Source organism: Nyctibius grandis, chromosome 2, assembly GCF_013368605.1.
Source record: "Nyctibius grandis isolate bNycGra1 chromosome 2, bNycGra1.pri, whole genome shotgun sequence".
Lineage (NCBI taxonomy): Eukaryota > Metazoa > Chordata > Aves > Nyctibiiformes > Nyctibiidae > Nyctibius > Nyctibius grandis.
The window spans coordinates 97,224,167-97,245,223 of NC_090659.1; the positions used below are offsets into that span (position 1 = coordinate 97,224,167).

A 21,057-nucleotide genomic window follows, 5' to 3' on the forward strand; every position below is an offset into this window, starting at 1 on the left:
TCTATGCTGCTTGCATTACTTTCTCCCTTATGATTTCTTAGGCCATTTGTGATGTTTATTTATAAAAATTATAACTTAATCCTCAACTGGTTTTCTATACGTGTTTTGTCACATAACACAAGTAATATAAACCTCACTAGTGTGCATTGGCAATACTTACAGGCTGGCATGTTTGCAGGGTTTAGGGATGTGCATGATGAGATGCCATTATAAGGACCATAGCCCAGGATCTAGCATTCATGAACTTTGCATAAAATAATAAAAAAAAAATGTCCCTAAATGCAATCAGGTTCAACGCATTAGAGTGAAGCTGATAATGAGATCTTCAGTTGTCGTCTTGGTCTTCTGGTATATTTTGTTTCCTTTATGAGGAATTTGTATTTCAGAACAGCTCCTTCAGTATTTTATTTAACTTTTATTAATGTCAGATGTTTTTGGGCCACATGACAGAAAAATTGACATGGCAACTCTCTTGAAGCCCGTTTCAGCCAGTTCTGAGTGGTGAGCTGATAAAAGATGTTTTCAGACTAGCATGTTTTCCCATTTCATGATTTCCCCATGTTCTCTAACAAAATGAGAGTATGTTTGCAAAGACAAATATTAGTACGCTATAAGCCAAGCATGTTTTCTCCATTTCTTACACCTTATTTTATTTTTCAGAATTCAATCCGTCACAACCTGTCTTTGCACAGCAAGTTCATCAGAGTGCAGAATGAGGGAACAGGGAAGAGTTCCTGGTGGATGCTCAATCCTGAAGGAGGAAAGAGTGGCAAGTCTCCTAGGAGGAGAGCGGCATCCATGGATAACAACAGCAAGTTTGCCAAAAGCAGAGGCAGAGCTGCCAAGAAAAAAGCATCCCTTCAGTCTGGTCAAGAGGGAAATGGTGACAGCCCTGGATCACAGTTCTCGAAGTGGCCTGCAAGCCCCAGCCCTCACAGTAATGATGACTTTGATAACTGGAGTACATTTCGACCTAGAACTAGCTCTAATGCTAGTACGATTAGTGGAAGACTTTCCCCTATTTTGCCAGAGCAAGATGATCTTGGAGATGGGGATGTGCACTCCATGGTATACCCATCATCAGCCACCAAAATGACTTCTACTCTACCCAGCCTTTCAGAGATGAGTAATTCTGAGAACATGGAAAATCTTTTGGATAACCTTAATCTTTTGTCACCCACTACGTCAATGACTGTGTCAACCCAGTCTTCATCTGCTACCCTGATGCAGCAAACACCAGGTTACTCATTCGCGTCCTCAACCACAAGTATAGGTTCACCAAATCCAGACTACAGGAAATTTACGTATGCTCAAGCTAGCATGAACTCATTGCCCCAGATTCCTATGCAGACTCTTCAAGACAGTAAATCAAGCTATGGATCGATGAGCCAATATAACTGTCCCGCAGGACTTCTGAAGGAGTTACTGACTTCCGATTCTCCACCGCACAATGATATCTTGGCATCAGTAGACACCGGTGTTTCCCAGGCTGGTGGCAGGGCACTGAGCCAAAGTGTGCTGATGGTCGCTAACTCGGTGATGCCAACTTATGGCAGCCAACCGCCCCACAACAAAATGATGAACCCTAACACCCGCCCTCACCAAGGACATAATCAGCCAACACCTGCAGTTAATGGTCGTGCCTTGTCACACACAGTGAACACCATGTCACATACTTCAGGTCTAAATCGCTTGTCAACAGTGAAGACTTCATTACAAGTGCCTATGAGTCACCCCATGCAGATGAATGCTATGAACCCGTACGCCCCTGTTAACAGTTGCAATGGCTACGGAAGGGTGGGAATTGTTTCCCTCCACCAGGAGAAGCTTCCCAGTGACTTAGATGACATGTTAATTGAACGGTTGGACTGTGACATGGAGTCAATTATCCGTAATGACCTTATGGATGGAGAAACATTAGATTTTAACTTTGACAGTGTATTGCCTAACCAAAGTTTTCAGCACAGCGTAAAGACAACCACGCACAGTTGGGTGTCAGGCTAGGATGTAGTAGGAGGTAAGCTGTGCTTTTTATAATAAATCTGAAAAATAACTAAAGGGAAAAGAGATCTCAAAATGCTTAAAATCTGGGTGGTCTTCTGTGTTGGCATGTGAAGTGCCTCTGTTACACTCAGTCACTTCTTAGTCCTTTGTTAGTTTGTAAATCAAGTTTGCACTGATGCATTAGAATTGCCATCTACCAACTTCTGTTACTGCATCTTGAGCACTAATATTTTGCCATTAATTTTTTAAACAAAAAACTTGCTGGTAACTAGCAATTAATGAATACATTTTTTTCCCATTTAAGTTATCTTAAAGCTAGTTTGGGAGCACTTGAATAGATTTAATCTTTTGGTGTGAATGTTAATTTGTTCTTTTTGTTGTTTTTTTTTTCTTCCTAGGCTACGGTTAAATTCTCCAGACTTATCTGACAGCAGGAACTGAAAAAAGCAGTACAAAGATGTCCTTCACCTTCTTTTTTAATTTTCTTGACAAAGCTGTGCGCATGCACTAGCTTTTTTTTTGAGTCTTTTTTTTTTCTTTTTTCTTCCTTTCGTCAGAGTTGGCAGCAGACAGAGTATTTTCCTGTACAGGATGTTTGCCCAAGGTTTGCAGGTTATGTGGTGCTGTAGATAAGAACTGTGCCATTGGAAATTTCATTACTCTGAAGTGCCAAATTCACTACACCATATAATCACAGCGAAGACTCTTACTTACAACATGTTGTGCTTTCGGTTTTGTACAGTATGATCTGTAGAAGTATTGTTTTTAAGACTATCTGTTTTGGTCCAAGAAAAGTTTATAAACTTTTGTAAGAATACTGTGATGTTCTCATGCCCTAAGTAAGTTTAACCTTCGTTGATGTTACCTGTGTTCTTATGAATTGAGATAGCTGTGGACTTGCCTTGCAGCAGTATGAACTGCATTATTTTACTCAAAATTGCCACACATTTCATATGGGAACAGAATAGCCAGTTAAATATGATCCTACTAAACTCACTGACTATTCAGAGCAAACAGTAGGTTAAATGCCATTTGATAAGTTACCTGTATTCATGTAAATTTATGCAAGAATATATCTGGATTTCTTTGTCAGACTAATGACTTTATTGTTGGACTTAAGATAATTTTTGGAATACTTTCCAAGCTATTTTTCTTATAATTAAAGTCTACTTTTGTTACATAGGCAACTTAAAAAAAAAACCCTGAGATCTGGCAGCATTCATAACCTCTTCATTTTGTACAGTATTTTAACTGGATTAAGTACATGTTTTTATAAATTTCTCTAGCACTTGGAAGTGCTAATAAAGGAAAAGCTTATTAAGTATCTTGAATACAAAACATTTCTGTCCCTTTTTTTGTTGTGTGATGTATAAATATAGACAACTTTATGTTTAGAAAATATTTAATCAGTTTTATATATGCATTTTTAGAAATGTCATCTGCTTCTACTATCATTTTAACTCTGACTACCACAAAGTGTTAAGTATTCATTGTTAGCCGCTTGTACAATGCTTCACATTTATATTTATTTCACGGAGGTCTCATAATGTTTGTGCACTCAAGAGCAGTACCTTTTGGAGAAAATCTATAATTTTAGAAAAATTAATGACGAAATTGTCATTTGTCTTAATTAGCACTAGTTTTAGGGTCTGTCAGTGTTTCTGTTGTAATGCAGTATGTTTGAAGAGGCAAAAGTACTACTTTTCAGTGGGAGGCTAAAACTTTTGTGACACCTTATTACAGGGCAAAACATTACTTTTTTTTAGATAAGAAAGATAAAGTAAGTGACAAAGTTATACAAATACATGAGCTTTAGGGTAGGGGAGAGCTTTAATGATAGAGGCCTTGTTCCTGTGGAAAAACCTGCTCTTGTTGGAGTAGGCACACTGACAACTACCTGAGAATTTTCATGATTGGGTCTTAGATAAATAATTTCTGATTTTTTATAATCCCATGATGCGGTTTTCATGGATGTGTGGATAATGGGCCTCACCTGTCTTTTCTCTGGTTGCTACACTTTGTTTGTGTTGTAGAAATCCTTGGAGCTTTTTTATGCACTGAAGGATGAACAGGTTTTGTGCTAGGGCTGGCTGTTGTGAAGAAGGGGAGAAATAAATATTTTCCACTGATTTTTGTTTTGTCTATGTAGCCCACAACTGGAAAATGTTCTAACTGAAACATATCTTCCCTGTGGTGATGGCGTGTGGTGGACAAAGAAATGGGATGTGCCAAGAAAATGAAGTTTAATAACAAGCCATATATTTAATGATCCTGTTATGACTTTCCTAAGGCTCTGCAATGTATTTATTGATGTACTAGCATTTAGCTCCCCGTTGGGCTTAAATCACTACTAATTACAGCTGGTCATACTTTTTTTAGATATCCTATTGCGGTTGTCAGCAGTTCCAGAAGGTGATGTTAAGCTGTCCAGAGATACAGGATCTCCCCCAGTGTGATGGGTCTTTGAACTTCTGTTGAGCAAAACGAAACATTCTTAGTGCCGAAGCCTCAATGAAGCACCCTGCTTTTACAGGCAAATATCTCTAGTAGCATCTTCACCATCACGTTTGTAGTCTCTGAAATGTGATGGTAAATCCTGGCAGCAGAGCCAAGCGGAGGGCTCACATGTGGGTTTCTGAAGATCCTTCTTTCTGCTGTGTGTGCAAAAATGTTTGTTCCCAAATGGGCACTGATATGCATAGGCCAAAGTAGTCGTAAAAGTCACCTCTGTGTGCAAAGAAAGCAGTACTTAATGCTATACTCCATGGGATTGCAGCTGAACATGCTACATTTCACAGTATACCTCCTGTTTATTATTTACTGCTACTGTATAACTTCCTGTATACAGATATTTTCTTCATTTCCTTTTATAACTATGAATAACATAAATGTAGCCATTCCTTAATTACAACAGTCTGTAGGAAGCCCCTTTTAATTATTCTGAGAAAGCAGTTGTAGATCATCAGAGGTTTGAGCTGTGTGGTCAAATTTTCTTTTTTTTTTTTTTTTGTGGTGCCATTCTAATATTTTGCAATTGTAATTCTGGAATACTGTGAAGTCTGGTGAAGGGGTGTGTTGTCTGCCTTGAAAGCAAACATTATGTGACCTCTAGTAATAAATCCTTTTTCAGTAAAAGTACCAAGTTTCTGGAGTAACTTAGTTTGTCAGAATTGTTGTAAATGATTGGTTTGTGAATTGTGCAGATGATCTTACCTATGCAGCCTTGTTTTTGACTTTTCTCTGGTTTGTACTGTTATTAAAAGTTTATTGTATTATAGAGCTGTTCAGATATTTTAAATATAAAGATGTATTGTTTCCATAATAGAGCTAAATGATATATGTTTAGGTAGTAGATGCATTAATTGGAAAGCTCTGCTTTGATAACCTGACAATTTGCCTACACTTATAAGCAAAAGTCATATTGCTTATTATTGGCTTAAGTCAACAGAGCATCCCTAAGAAGAGAAGTTAAAATTGGACCAATTATAAAACAGTATAAAATTTGCACTTGTTAAACCACTGGATGTATGTTAGTACTTTTTTATTTTTTTACTGATTTGAAATTCCTATTTTCATTATGAAATTGCTAGGATCCTTAATTTATGACTGATTTTAAATAAGGTATTCTCATTATTATTATTATTATTTTGGTAATCATAATGTAAAATGCAGCATGGTTTATGCAAGCAAAAAGCAAATTACTTGGCATTAAACCTGGCCTCCTTTTTGAGGGTGTTCCACAAACCAGCAATATAGTGAGAGGTTGGCATGTACATACTGCTAGTGCTACTTGTGAGTGGTGTGACAGCTCTTCAACGCTTCACTGCTCTGACTTAGTCACATTGCAGAATTAAAATTCATACGTGGATATTTTCAGAAAAAGTGCCTGATGTACTTCTACAGACACACGAGAACAATCCCTGACAGTTTGTTGTATAAAGCCATAAATGTATATAAATTCTGTTTAAAAGGTTTTGTGTCCTTTCTTGTATGCGGAGAATGAGATTTGTACCGGGATTCTACTTGTGATTAGTAATCCTTCTACTCAGATGTTGTTGTAATCACTTTCCTTACCACGTAATCTTTTTAATAATGATGATCCCATTTGGACAATCCTGATGGCATTAGCAATTTTATACGGAAAAATACCTCATGGTACCAGGTCTTGCCTGGCAAGATGATACCATATTAACAAACAAACACTAACTTCGGAATAATTAACAAAATTTTCCATTAGTTGGTATAAAGGAATTTCTCTCTCTTGGCATTGCTTCTGGAATTGGAACTGTAGAAGGTACAGGAACCTAATAGGGCTGTGTTACCAGTGTTTTATCACAACATAGTGTGCTAAAAGTAACTTGTTTACAAGTCTTTGAGACTAAACGCAAGAAGAATCCATGCCTGACTCTTAGGGCTCGCGAGAGATCTTTGTATAGAGACGCCTTGTTACTGGAAGCTGTGTTAGGCAGCATCAGACTATGTTGCCAGTGCTTCAACAAGCCTAGTTCAGAGAAAATGAGAAAAAAAGTCCTGAAATCCTTTCAGAATGGGTATTTGTAAGTATAAGCTCTTAATAAAATTGCTATGACATGAGATGGTAATTAGCGTATCAGAATGTTATGTAATACATTGTTAAAGAAGAAAGAAAAAGAGGGACGCTAACATCCATCAAACCGCAGGAAAGAATTAGTCTTTTAGTCCAAATTACACGTTAGATCCTAACGCTATTAAATGTGGGAGGGAGCCGGCTCTGGAGAGACATTTTTCTCTTTCCTCCACTCCCCCTGTTAAAGTGAGACGGTTCACAAAATCCTCTTGGCCCTCTTTTCCCTTGTTTTCACCTCTTGCCTTCCTCTGCCCCTCCTGCCTTCCTGAAGTACGTACCTTTTCTTGGAGTAAGAGTTATTTCTTGCTGAACGTTTGGGCCATATGGGCCAACCTGCACGGTGCTGCTCCTTTCGCAGCCGTGCTTTACGCTGCGGCGGCGGGAGTGCTGATGTGAGCAGAGAGAACAGGAATGTCTAATTTTTTTTTTTTTTTTAAATTTAGATTGTGTTTCAAAACAGAGCTGGAAGAAAGGAGGAGAGGCTGCCAAAACAGCCAGCCAATAACACCCACGCCACAGTAGTCTTGTGAGGCCCAGATCCCTGCTTGCCTGCAGGTGGGGAGGGAGAGGGGTAGCAGAGAGCAGGCTTTTAATGAATTGCTGGCAAAAATGCCAGTTTGATCTTAAAGTCAGCAGAGGTAGACCTAAAGAGCATGAGAGAACGCGGGAGTATCGTTGCACATAAAAATAGGAATATTTAAAGACATTTGAAAAAAAATTCCCTTGTACTTTGCAGTTCTATCCTCATTTTAGCTTTGCCCTTTTTTCTCCAGGGTACGTTTTGGAATGGTTTTTGCACGTTTTTCCCTGACATTTTGAAAAGCCTGACTCCTGCAATGGGAGGCTTGTAAGATCCAAAGACACTCAATTTGGGTGTTTGTGAAGCCGTTGTTGGAAAGGATGTGCCTCTAATTGGTACATGACTAGTTACTGCTGTCGAGAGAGATAGTCAAAGATTGTCTCTTGGGAAGGGACTGGCTAGCAATTTATGCCAATCTGGCAACAAGGGATTTGAATCTGCTGATCAAGCACAGAAACCTCAAAGCACCCTTGTGCTCTGAGTCAGTTCTGCATCAATGTAATAAACATGTTTTTGTGCAGAAACGTCAGCTATTATGTCACGTCAATTGATAATCCAGTTAAAAAGAGAAGTAGCATTAGATGTTGCAGCCATTTATTGTGCAGCTGGTGTGCAAAGATGGGTTTTGTGAACATCCTGAGAAGGAAAAACTTGCACTGATCAGTGCCTGTGGTCATGCCCACTGCTGGAATTGCATGCAAATCCCTGTTCATTACCTGGTGATGTTTTGCCTGGGGTAATGTTCTGGCATGTGCCAAAATGATAGCTAAAATGAGGAGGCAGGGACAGTGCCCCATCTTATTTTATTTTATGTTTTCCTACTTGCTGTTGGACCCTGGGGCATTCAAAAATTTTGCATGTTTTTTTCACAAGTAAACTTCTTGCGTGGGTGTTTATCACTGAGATGATGGGAAAAGGCATGAGGGCTTCGCGCAGTGCAACTGGAGGAGCACTGCAGGAAGCTTCTGATGGGTATAACAGGGCTGTGGAGTGAAGAATCTGTCAAGGAGCTTGTTCATAACGTGGAACCTCAACATTTTACACCCTGTCTGCTCATCTATAGTTGCTCTATCATCCTTAAAGGAAGAGGCCTTTCCAAGTGGTTGCATTTCCTTCTCATTGCCCTAGAGTGACACTACCTGAGCAGGCAACTGCCCAGACCTTGCACAGGAGCTTTGCTGGGTTTCCAGGGAACTGTGGAGTTTGGCAGGAATGTCTAAATTGTTTCTGAAATATTCAATCACCTTCAATTTTGCTGAAGTCAGAGGAGCTCATGGAAAAACCCATTATAGAAGTGCATACATATATATTGGAAAGGGAGGGGGAATGAGAAATTTTACAGGTATAATGAGCTGTTTCTGGAATGATGAAGTAGGGCAAGTGGTTGCTTCCAAGGGCAAAGGGGGCTGGATTTCTTTGGGATAAGGGCTCAATGTAGAAAGGCAAGAGCTTCTTCTCTGTTGTGTTTTGAAGTTGTGTCCAGTAGCAGCCACAGACGGTGCAAAGTCCTGGGCTCATTTGTTGCTTGCGACTTTTTGACCAGGTGAAAACAAGTGACAAGCTGTGAAACCCTATGAGAGCTGGAGTCTCATTTCAGGAGTCCAAATAAGTTACCACTTCCTGCTCCTCCCTTTCTTCCCCTTCACCCCATCAATTTACAGCACTTGGGAGGAGTGTTAGTTTTTTTGGTTTGTGGTTTTTTTTTTTTTTTAATATATCTTTCCACCCTGCTCAGAGGAGTTGGGCTAGGCAAGGCCCTACGTCCTTCTTTCAGCCCCAGTGGTGATGGCTGAGCCATCAAAGGAAGTTCTTTGCCTCCTCCTCCTCCCTCAGCCCATACAACAGACCTTTCAAATTAACGCCCAAATGAGACCCAAAGCCAAAATTGATTCACTCCACGGGTGACTCTAGGAGCCCTTTGAGGTGGGAAGTCTTATCTGCCTCCTGCTGGGGGCTTCTAAATTGAAAATAACGTGGGGGTGGCAGGGAAGTCCTGAGGAAGGATCTTTCCTTGGGACCATACAGCTGCTCCACCACTGGCCCTCTCCCACCCTGCCTCCATGTCTTTTAACTCTTGCACTGAGCCTTGTTGGTCTGCAAGTCAAGGCTTTCACAGGAGTAGTCTCTGAGCAGGGTTTCCGAGCAGGGTTTCCACAGCCCAGATGTCTCATTCTGCTGCAGGCAAACTGCTCGTGTAAGCCCATATTTCTGGAAGTTTATTTTCAGCATAAAATAAGAATTGCAGCCCTGCTGCCTACAGATTCCTTGAGGAGCTGGCTGTCTTCGTCTCAGTGGTCCTGATGTGGTAGGTACAGACAGCCAAGTGCCTGCTGGTGACTGAGCAGCACGCCAGGCAGATGGGGCTAGCATTGACTCCAAAAATAACATTGAATAATAATATTCAAAATAATTATATTGCATATGCTGGACTCCAATGTAACTGCTAGGGGTCTTATTGCTTAAATAGGACTTTGTGCCAGATAATTAAGTTAAAAAAATGGTGATGCTGGTATTTTCAAGAGGTCCTAGCACAATCAGAGGAGCTGGGTTTGACTTTTGTGTGGGGTGACTTCACAGAACATGTAACACATACACGGTAACAGGGTGGAGTGATGAGGGGAAACAGTGGCCGTGTCCCTGGTGGAGGGAGCTGTGCTTCACCAATGTGGCTAAGTCAGCAATCGTGGGGACATGGGTGATCAGTGTAACCTGTTTGGATTTTCAGTGGCTTCAGAAATGTTTCTTATTGAAGTTCCTGAGACAACTGGGATGTAATGGCAGTCCTCTCAGTGCCTACACTGCTTTAAAGGGTTGGCCATCTGAGTGTGCGTAATACTTGGCTTTTCCAAATGAGGGAAGCTGCCATTGCCTCCTCTCAAGGACCTGTGCTGTTCAATGAGTTTGAACAATGATCAGCAGAAGTGGCTGATGACCTAAATCACTGAGTGCACCGTTATACAGGACGGTGAGATGTCAGGCTGTGCCAAGAGCTGTGGAAGGGTTTTAGGATATTTTGTGACTATAAGATTAAGTGTTGATAAATGTGAAATAATGCACAGGGGAGAAGAGAAAAGTGAGTCTAGTGCATATGGATGCATAATGAACCCTGGATGAGGTGCTGCCATCATGAGAAAGATCTTGGAGTCATTGGAAGGATTTCTTGCAAGTCTCAGCTCACAATTAGCTGTGGACAAAAAGATGCAGTAGAAGTAAGAGGAGGAGAAAAGAATGGAAAAACTCTGTTGTGCTACTGCTTACATGCAAAATGCACCTATAGCATAAATATTGCATGCTGTTTGGTTTTCAAAGAGGGTATTGCAGGGCTACGAAGAGCCAGGAGTAGAGACTAAATAGAAGGGATGAGTGGGGGTGGGTATAGATGAGTGAGATGATAGAGGTTTGTAAAATTGTGGATGCTGTGAAGAAGGTGAATAGGAAATGATTAATCAGTATTTCTCATGACACAATTGGGGGCACCCAGTGAAATGATCAGGCAGCAGGTTTAAAACAAACAAGAGGAAGTACTTTTTCACACAGTACATAATTAAATTTTGGAACTCATTGCCACGGGATGTTGTGGAGGCCAAAAGTATAAATGGATTCAAAAAAGGATTATACAAATTAATAGAAGAACGGTCCGTCAGTGGCTGTTAAATACAATGGTCCGGATGCGGCCTCTAGCTCAGGAAGTCTCTAAATGGCCAGTTGCTGGAAGCTTGGAGCATGTACCAGGGAAGGGATTACTCAGTCCGTGGCCCGTTCCTTATGCTCTTTTCTCCTACGCATCCGCTGCTGGCCACTATCAGGGACCAGATGCTGGCGTAAGTGGACCTTTGGTCTGACCTCACAAGGGTGTCTTCAGATTCTTAGTTGTGCTGGAAATAGGTACAGCCAGAAAGCACTATCCGACACCCTTCAGTGAGGATGTTTCGAGCATCCACTTGTCCCTTTTCAAGTCTCTGGCAGTGGTCAAAGACTGGCTGTCTATGTGTACGAAGTCTTACTTGATACCTTTCACTGAGAGATGTCAACTGAGATTATGTTCTCACCATCTGCGATGTAACAAATGCAAAATACCTGGTTAGATTTTGTAAGCTTTTAGGGCAGAAAAAAGTGCACAGAGCAGGGAGAAACAAAATCTCTTTTCTTCCCAAGCAGCTTTTCCCTAGCAGCTCTACGGAGGCTGTGCTCAGGGCAGGGATAAGATAGTGTGTTAAAAATCCTGGCCTCCCTTCCACACCCATGACTAAAGCGCTATTTTTTTTTTGCTTTTGTTGGCAGGTAAGGGGTTAAAGTCATTCATGTGGGCATGTGGAAGCCTTTCAAAGATAGTCAACAGTGATACTGGACAGTGAGCCTAGCAGAACCAGTCTTGAAGTAATGGTATGTCAGTGGTAGCAGCTTCTGCAGTGCTGACAGCTGAGGTCAGCCCGAAGAGAAATGTGCTTGAAATATGCAGTTTTATCTCTTCCTAAATATTTTGATGATGTAGAATTGAGTTCTAGCGGAGGACAGAACAGCATTTTCTTGCTGGATCCATAGTTTGAGCTCTCTCCTTTGTATGTTAACAGAATGACACCAGGCTTGTTAACTCACTGTAACTGATTAAGAAATGCTGACCTAAAGATGCAAGGAAAGGTAAGGCTTGTTATCCTGCCTGTAGCTGAGGCAGCCCATTATAGGACTTCATGTGAAGAGACACTGAGAAGACATCACAACTGAGTCTTGAATGCCAGCAGCTATAAATACTGGGTGAGAGTGAATTTATGCTGTAGCTCACCAGTCAACATGCAGGAAATCACAGGCTTCACTCAAGTGTTGAAAATATAATGCTAATGGACTGCCATATGCATTGCAAACGTAGCTTTCTTTCCTTAGATCTGTGTCCAAAGCTGCTTCCTCTGCGAAGCTTTGAAATATGAAGTCTGATCAATGCTGACTCTTCTCAAAACATTCAAAAGGAATTTTTAAGAAAGCTGTCACCTCTGTATGTTCTCTTTCAAGAGCGAGTGGTTATTTTCTCTAAATTTCCACCATTAAAAGGAAATGGAGATATCTAAACCTCTATAAATGCAACCTGTAGGTTGTTTAAATTAACTTAATGTTTGGCAGCTGAGCCAACTGAAACCTCGACTTTTTAATGTATTTCAAATTGAATAATAGAGAATCATGCGTTTTATAAAGCACTTGTTAGGCTTTTCTATCAAGCAGATCCATTCCCTCTTCTCTGTCTTTTCTCACCCACCTTCTCCTTGCCGATACGTTTGGCAATGACTTAGTGACACCCAAATCATGGGTGCAATGTCAGAGACTGGGCATCCAGAGGTCCTTCCAGTTTATATGGGCATCTGTTATTATTTAGCAGCTCCTCTTTTACTTGCTTTTATTAGTAGTGTTCGCAAGGTGTGAAGCATTTTCCAAAGGTGATGAAAATACTCCTGTTCTGAAAAACCTTGCAACAAAAAACTTGTAGTAAGCAACGGGTTTTGTGTGACTGGTTTTGAAGGCTGCTATGTCTCTCCTCAAAGTTTCCTAGTTTGTCCTGAACCCTGTTTTGGCTGCATTAGCCATTAGCAACGTCAGGAAGCTCTCTGCCACTCACTCCAGAAGCTGTGCAGATACTCTTAGGCTATTGCAGAGGCAAAGTGAAACATGTGAGCCTGCTCCCTCTGAATAAACTTAATTTGGAGGTGGTTTGTATCAACTTTTTTCTTTTTTTTTTCCCCCCTCATGTACAATGGTCTGGTGGTATTTACACAGTTGGTTACTGTGGCTCTGTGGAGAAGTGGTAACTTCTATCAAGCAGATGTTATGATTTCTTGCACCTTTGTCCATGTAAAGGGAAGCCACAACCTAGCTGACCATGACAGCTCCCTTATTCACCACATTTCTGTGCATCCTCATAATTTGACTGAGGAACGCCTCATAATTCCCTAATTTAAGAGGCAATTGCATACCAACATTACAGTTGCCTTTTGTGCATTAGTGAACTGAGTGATGATACAAAGCTGTTTCTGGCAGCCAAGAGGATGAAATCCAGCTGGCAGATCTGCAGGCGTGGAGTCTCGGTCAGGCAGCCCTGCTCGCTCTGCGTTTCTGGTGCTGCTGTGCTAATTGCTGGAATGTGAATCCTACCCATGGCGGGAGGGAAAGCATGAACCCTGGAAACGCAGGCTTGTCTAGCCCACTGCCAAACCCTTGGCTACCCCCAGCTCCGAAGGCTGCTCCGCTTAGGTAAATCGCTCCTCCAACGCAACCCACTTCTGGGGTTGTTTAGCCTGGAGAAGAGAAGGCTCAGAGGTGACCTTATTGCAGTCTACAACTACCTGAAGGGCGGTTGTAGTGAAGTGGGAGTTGGCCTCTTCTCCCGGGCAACTAGCGATAGGACAAGAGGACACAGCCTCAAGCTTTGCCAGGGGAGGTTCAGGTTGGACATTAGGAAGAATTTCTTTTCAGAAGGGGTTATTAGACATTGGAATGGGCTGCCCAGGGAGGTGGTGGAGTCACCTTCTCTGGCTGTGTTTAAGAAAAGACTGGACATGGCACTTAGTGCCATGGTCTAGTTGACAGGGTGGCGTCAGGGCAATGGTTGGACTCGATGATCCCAGAGGTCTCTTCCAACCTGGTTGATTCTATTCTATTCTATTCTATTCTATTCTATTCTATTCTATTCTATTCTATTCTATTCTATTCTATTCTCTTTGGAGCTGCCCACCGAGAGCCCTGAGCCCTCCTTGCTCCGAAAGAAGCAGTCCTTGCAGGGCACACGATGGTGATGATTTTCTGTTTCCTTTTTAAGGATTTCGTTTACCCAGTTGGAAAGCACTCATCAAAGGCAGTAGGTAGGACAGTCTCCAATTCTGTGTGTTCAGGTTCTTAGGGACTCTGGTAGTGCAGATGAAATAAATCGCACTCAGCAGCTGCGAGAGCAACCTCTAACTAACTTCAGTGTCACTGGAAACCATAGGAAGACAGCAGCCTTGTTTACTCAGGGTGCTCTCTTATCTGTTGAAAAAATGACCCACTTCTCCAGGCAACTCTCATTTTTTAGGGGAGTGCTGTTTTAAAACTTTAAAAGTGTGATTTTTAAGGTCAAGATGCATTTACCACGTTTGAAAATTATTTGCTTATTGCTCAGATATGAATATATTGACAGCAATAAGTTTAATAAGAATGGAGGTGATTTTTGAATTTTTTGTCTCAAGACAAGACAAAAACATGTCTCTGATCAGTGATTTTAAATTTAAAAAAATAATCTGTATTCCTCCATGCTCTTTTGGGTTATAGACAATTCTGAAACACATTTTAGCTGTATATTTGGACAAGGCACATCTTTTAGTTCTTAGGTTTGTGCAGAGAAATAGTTGACTTGCTTTTAGTATTGCACAGTCTGAAAGAAATGCAATCATGTGGAGCGCAAATATAAACATAGTCCTTGACAGATGATGGAAATGAAGGGGTGCTAGGCTTCTGGGTACCTGTGTTTTCTCCATGTTCCTATGGTCCTCCCCTCTTTGAAGAGATTTATACTGCTACTTATCAGCACTGTATATGGCAGAATGGGGCCCCACTGGGCTGGGTGTTGGAAAAACCTACTCCAGGAAATCATCTCTGATTTGCAGCCTTTATGGTCTTTGTTGTGAAAATGGAAGCAGGGTGGGAAAAGGGAAAAGCAATGGAGTAGCATGCTGCCAACCAGTGTTATGGTCTAAGTCTTTCATATTTGATTTTGATGTGTTTAGCAAGAGAAAAGCTATGGGGAAAGAAAACCAAAAGGACACAAGTTGCAGAAAGGAATGGAGGTAAATGAAATGGGATTGAGAAGGAGAGGTAAGGGCCAGGTGGAGAAAGAAATGGGAAAGAGCAAACTCAGTTTCTGGTCAGTGTGGAACAGAGAGAGCTGGGGAGAGTTACCAGCTTTTTAAACTGGTGTCTGGGCAAGATGTCCCTTGTCTGAGAGTTACTGTGGTGCAGAGAGCCAGCAAAGATTGCTGGGGGAGCACGATCTCAGTCACACATCCAGGCAAAGCAACTTCTCAGACACTATGACCCATGTGGCAGCGCGTGCTCTTTATGCCAAGGCTGATAAAAGTACCCCAAATAGTGAGCTTAATAGAGGTATTCATAGCTGAATGAATAACTGTATAATATTATGGAGTGTATTAACAGTCCTATATAATAGTCTAGACTACATATGGAGAGTGTTTGGCCACCATGCCGGGAACCATGGACTCCCAGCTCCTGGAAGAGTCATTAATGGTATTTGTGTGATTGATCAAGTGTGAACTATGAAAGTGAACACATTGTTGGTCGCTGAAAGAATCTGACACCAGGTAGAGCCATTCTCATTGCAAGCATGATGCCAGTGGAATCAAAATAAGGCAGATGGCAATGGAAATGGAGATTATTCCGAACTGAAAGCAGTGTTTGAAAGACAAAATATTGCCTGAATCCCTGGGGCTACAAGCAAGGATATATCTTGGGTTTTGCTTCCAAGACATCAAATCTGTTCTCAGATTTTGCTAAATACATCTTTGCTTGGTATATCAGCTTCTAATCTGTCACCTATTTGTTCACAGGATCAGGGTGAAGCAGATGAATTTGTGGTGTCTAGGGAGACAGTCTCAAGAAAATGGCGGGTGCATGCACCCCTCAAAGACCTGTTGTCAGGGCTGTGTGTGGGACTGGTTTTCTGCCCATCTTCAGGGAAACTGGAAATGCGATTTGTGTAGCCAAGTGCTGAGTTTTGGGATGGGGCTGTTAGTGGTCTCTGCCAACTGGTGCTCACTGCAAAAACAAACAGCTGAGACACACCTTTCAGCTCCAGCCAAACCCATCGCTGTCTGTGACTCCACGTGTTAGTGACTGCAGAGCGTAAGAGACTCTGGCTACTTGTCCTGGCCCTTTTGCAGACCATGTAGGGCAGCTGCTCAGGGAACCGGCTCAGGGAGCTGATTCAGCCAAAAAAATAACTTGCTAGAAGAGAGGTTCTGGGGATTAAGGAGCTGGAGAAGTGCAGTTATGGCTAAGAGATGAAGCTATGCTAGGTCAGCAAGGCACAGGGAAACCCAGGCATTACTATCCAGCATAAAAGGCAGGTCCTGAGACCTACTCCAGTGGCTGTGCTTGTGAACACAAGTGGGAGAGCGAGCACTGGCAAACAAGGAAGCTTTCACTTCTGTGAGAACCCTGAAAGACCATGCTTTAAATATTACTTCGCACATGCCTGCCACATATTTTTCCTCTGCAAAGCCAGATCCATTTGATTAAGATAACTCCAAACAGTGCTCCTGGTGCAGAAGCTTTGGAGTCATTTGTTCTTTTTCTCCTTTTACCAACTTATTTTGGTTGAGAGTGAGCTGGCTGGAAGCTAAATAAATCCTGAAGCTGAAACCTTAAAACTGGAACACAGTTGTAAACTGAGCAGCTTAAATTTTCCAATGAATGCAGTCAACCCTGCTTGACTTGGGGTCTAAACTTACTCCTGGCATGGAAACTCCCCAGTGCTTGTTCTTCCAATGCTGGTCTGAGAAGTCTAGCCCTGTTTATGGTGCTAGCTACCACATTCCCATTTGTTTGAGAGAATTCATGACAACTGACATGCCTTCTTCACCCACCCTCTCACCCTCCAGCAGCTCTAGTCCACAGTTTAACCCTCTAGAGAAATTAGTGGAAACCAACAGATTCATACTTTGCATTATAGAAGGATTTCTAGGAGGCCCTTTACTTCTAGACGTGGATGGATCTGTGCAAAATAAACTATCCTTACATACTCCGATGCTCAAATTTACTCCCTACTCCTCATAATTCTTTTGGAGAAAGAAGTCTGTTTGGAGGAGAAGACTGAGGCTTTTTCTTCCTCCTATTCCTTCTCCATCCCATCTTTAGACTGTGCAGTGTTGTTACTTTTTTTGAGCCTGTGGTTCATGTGCAGTGGATTTCACTTTCAGAGAGTTCAGCTTCTCCTTGCAATGGTCAAGCACTCCACAACCAGGTGTAGCAAGCTGCTGTTTCCAGTCTAACAGCCTGTTCAAACATGACTTTGTGATAAGGCATGAGCATGACCATAACACATGATACTTGGAATAGGTCACTGTTGGGATATTTTGCTGTGCTTTTATTAAACTGGCTGATGTCCTCAGTTTGAACCGTCTGGTTCTAGCAATAAAACTCAGCAGCTGTGAAGTCTATCAGGTGCTGAGGGACCTTTCAGGATAGGTTAAGCCCAATGTCTTTAAGTCTGAGATGTTCAGCTTCGGAGACTTCATGCTATAAAATTGCATTTGTTGGAAAATTTAAGCTGCTAAATCCACAAATGTGTTCCAGTTTTAAGGTCTCAGCTTCAGCATTTGTTTAGCTTCCAGCCACCTCATTCTCAACTGAAATGGGTGGGTAAAAGGGAAAAAAAAGAATTACTGCACAGCTTCTACACTGTGTCCCCAAAGTCATGGGGGTACCTACCTATTTTACAGGAGATTTTAGGAGCTTAGTTAATGATAGTTTCTGAATGCTTTGAGTTCTTCGGATGAAAGCACATATATATGCCTATACGTTGTTCCTACAGAAGCCACTTACTTACGCTAGAGCTTCCCTCTCACCTTCGTGCACACAGTAGAGAGGAGGTCTGTGTGTACAAGCACCTTGCACAGGAGAACTGAAGGAGCCCTGTGGCCATTCCCTGATATTTCTGAAGATTGAGTTGATAAATGCAGCAGGTGTTTGAGCTCACTTCAAGTTTTGGGCTCAGAGCAAACACAGGGAAAAAAAAAGTGGCAGAATAACTCCTCAGCTTGCAATAAAGTATTTTTTTGTCACCTGGCAAAATACAGAAAGCAACCAGACATCCTCTGTTCTGAGCAACTTTTCTTAGTAACACTATCCTCTCTCCCTGTGGCAGCTCGACCATTTGTTAGTGGATTGGATTCTTGTTCAGCAGCTGTTCTGATTTGGTACAACAGTGACCCAACAAATCTGAGCTATGTGCTGTATTGAAGAACAGATTTCACTTGGTAGTTTGAAAATAGCCATATCACTTTCTATTTCTTTTCCCATTGCTCTATTATCTTTGTTCCTAGGGCTGCTGGGATAGTGAGAGTCCCAGACCCAGGCTAGCATGGACAGGTTAAGCTGATTGTTTGCTTCTTGGTCACACATGGGACTGTAATAGCTCTTGGCTGGGTTTCAGAAAGCAAAGGTGTGCAATTCTGTGGCAGCTGCACCCCAGCCAGAGCTGAAGGAATTATTCTCCCTAATTTACAATAGCGAGAGCAAGTATTCCCTCCCACAAAGTTGCAACACAATACGTGAACTGGCCTAGCTAACTCCTGCTTTTTATTCAGCCTCTGCTTCGTGCCAAGGCGGAACCCAGAGAGCAGAAAAACAAGCAACTGATGTGAATGTTGTTATTAGAGATGCTAGGCTGGCCTTTGTAGGTATCTTCTCTAAAAATCTCAGTTTTTACCAGGAGCACGGACAAACCAAGAAGAAATGCTGGCAAGACCTCATGTCTAGTTACTGAGCCTAAAGTGACAGTGATTGCAAAACAATTTAAATGGTCTTTTTTGATATGTGTCTGCTGTTGCTGCTTTTCGGGGTTGAGGAAGTAGTCGCTGCTTCACAGTGGATCAATAAACAGTATCAACAAACCTTGCCTTTTTTTCTTATACTGTATGTCGGCAAACTGGTGATTCCACCACTGCAAGTGCCTAGGTGGAAACTGCAACTGTTCTAAAGCAAGGGGCTCCTTGGTGAAGAAAGACGCCAACAGCCTAGATCCAAGTGTACTAGAGTGAACAGATATCTCTAGCTTGCTCATTGCTGATCAAGATCCAGGCATAAATGTAAAAACTGTGTGTGTGTGTGTATACATACACGTGTTATACACATATATTTACCTATGTGTACACAGCATGCATACAATGTTTATTTAAACCTTCATAGCATAGCCATTGTTACATGACAACAGGCAGTGAACAAAGATTGATGGTGTAAATAAATGGAATTGCTCGTTAAAGCTGCCTTGTAAGAAATTTAGCCAAGAGTAGATTGATGAAAGGCCAGAAGGAAGCACTGCAACAGTGCTGTCTGACCACCTGCATAACGTAGGACGTGGGACTTGTCACAACAGCAATGCACCTTCTGACCCTGATTTAGATGCCATTGTTGAAGGAAAATCTACTCTGCCTCTTCGTATGTTGTCCCAGTGCTGTCAAAAGTCAATCTGACTCCCAGTTAGGCTAGATGGGTTCTCTCCCTCCAAACTTCAGATCTCTACAAAAGGGGTATCTAGATTCAAGCTTGTTTCCCTTCACCCCAGATTCTCTCTCTGGTCATTGAAGAGATATAGGTGCTTTTGGGGTATGATGTATCACATCCAAAGTTAGACATCTAAAATGGGTGTAGATGAACTGTATCCTTTAAGACTCTATTTTTGTCTGCTGACTATAAAGGGAGTCTGAAGTAACCAACCCTGCTGAAGATGCTTCACTGGTTGCCTAAGCGCTACCTTCAGCCTTTGAATCTTGTCCTCATATTTTCTGATAGAGTGGAGGAACGACCGTTCCCTGGCAAAGTGCTGTGTTTTTTTCTCTTGGTCTTTGAGGAAAAAACTGGAGTGATTGACTGGAATCTTCATAAGGCACATCTCTAAAACCCTGTAGTCATTCTTCGAGTTCATCTCTGATTTCAAGCATTCCCCTTGATATCAGAGCTGGGTACACTGAACCAGCAGTAGTCCTATGGTTCCCATCATGGATTAAGTACAAGTCTGTTCACACATCCAAAGATTGCATTTGTGTTTTGGCCAAAGTGCAGCACTGCAAGTTTGCTATCAAATCATGACCCAAGATCTGGCAGAGTCATGGATGCCTGAGGGGATTCTCTGCCTGTAGAGCATCCCTTAAGACAGTTACTTGATGATTATTGCCGTTGATATTTTGACATTACCAGTTTTGATTAAACTTATCATGCATTTTATTGATTTCTTCATCTTCTGTCTTCCTGGTCCAAATGTTAGTGCCCATCAAAATACTTTACATATAGTTAAGCAGTTCTACCACCCGTATTACCGCTATGAAAAACTGTGTCATGTTAGGACATCAATTTAATTTGATAGGATTTATTTTCCGTAAATCCATGTTGATTATCATTAACTATATGTAATTCTACATCGTTCTCAATCCTTTTGTCAATCACTTTGTTATTTTACTAGGGTTAGTATCAGACTGATACAATGGGGTTGACCTATTTATTTACCCTTTAGCCTGGGGTACTAATACGACACTACAATTTGTCCATGCTGTTCCTCTTTCTCCAATTTTCTTCCACCCTTGAGTGTTGAGGGGTTTTGAAGTCCTGATGCACCTCTGTCTTCAGCTTGCCTAGTACCTTGCCTAGTATAGCACTAATATTCTGAGTGGAGTCACACAGAAGTTATGGAACGAAGGAGCCAGAAATATAAGCATTTGAACTGTCTTGATTATCTTACTCCACAAACATCATTGTTGCTTAAGAGTTGTAGTGTTAAGGATTGTCTTCCTCTGGTAACACGAAAATGTTTGGTGGGAAGCTTGGAAACTAGGCTTTAGAATGGGAGCAGTGATATCAAGAAAAGTTGTTTGTCTGCAGATCCATAAAGGGGAATAGTTTTGACAAAAACTTAAGCCATGTATGGACTGTTCGTATTATTAAAGCCTAAGTTAGTGGTTCCTAAATTGTAATTTTTGTATCCTAATGATCTCTGAGGCCATGGTAAGTACCCTTTGTATTTCACTGGCACCTTAGATTTGCCAGCTGCAATGTGATGTCATCTTACATGGGGAAGAGGCTGTGATGCTGATGTGCATGCTGGGAGTAGCCCACATTCTTC

The 21,057-nt window shown here is 41.7% G+C and overlaps 1 protein-coding gene across 1 annotated transcript in view; it reads left to right on the forward strand.

Moving 5' to 3' along the window:
- The window catches only part of FOXO1 (forkhead box O1), a 67,208-nt gene extending 60,697 nt beyond the window's left edge, over positions 1–6,511 (forward strand). The window contains exons 2-3 of the mRNA XM_068395448.1: positions 661–2,017; positions 2,403–6,511. Coding sequence (XP_068251549.1) covers positions 661–2,004 — 1,344 coding nt within the window. The 3' untranslated portion in view covers positions 2,005–2,017; positions 2,403–6,511. The remainder of the gene's footprint in view (positions 1–660; positions 2,018–2,402) is intronic.
- Positions 6,512–21,057: the final 14,546 nt, after the last annotated feature.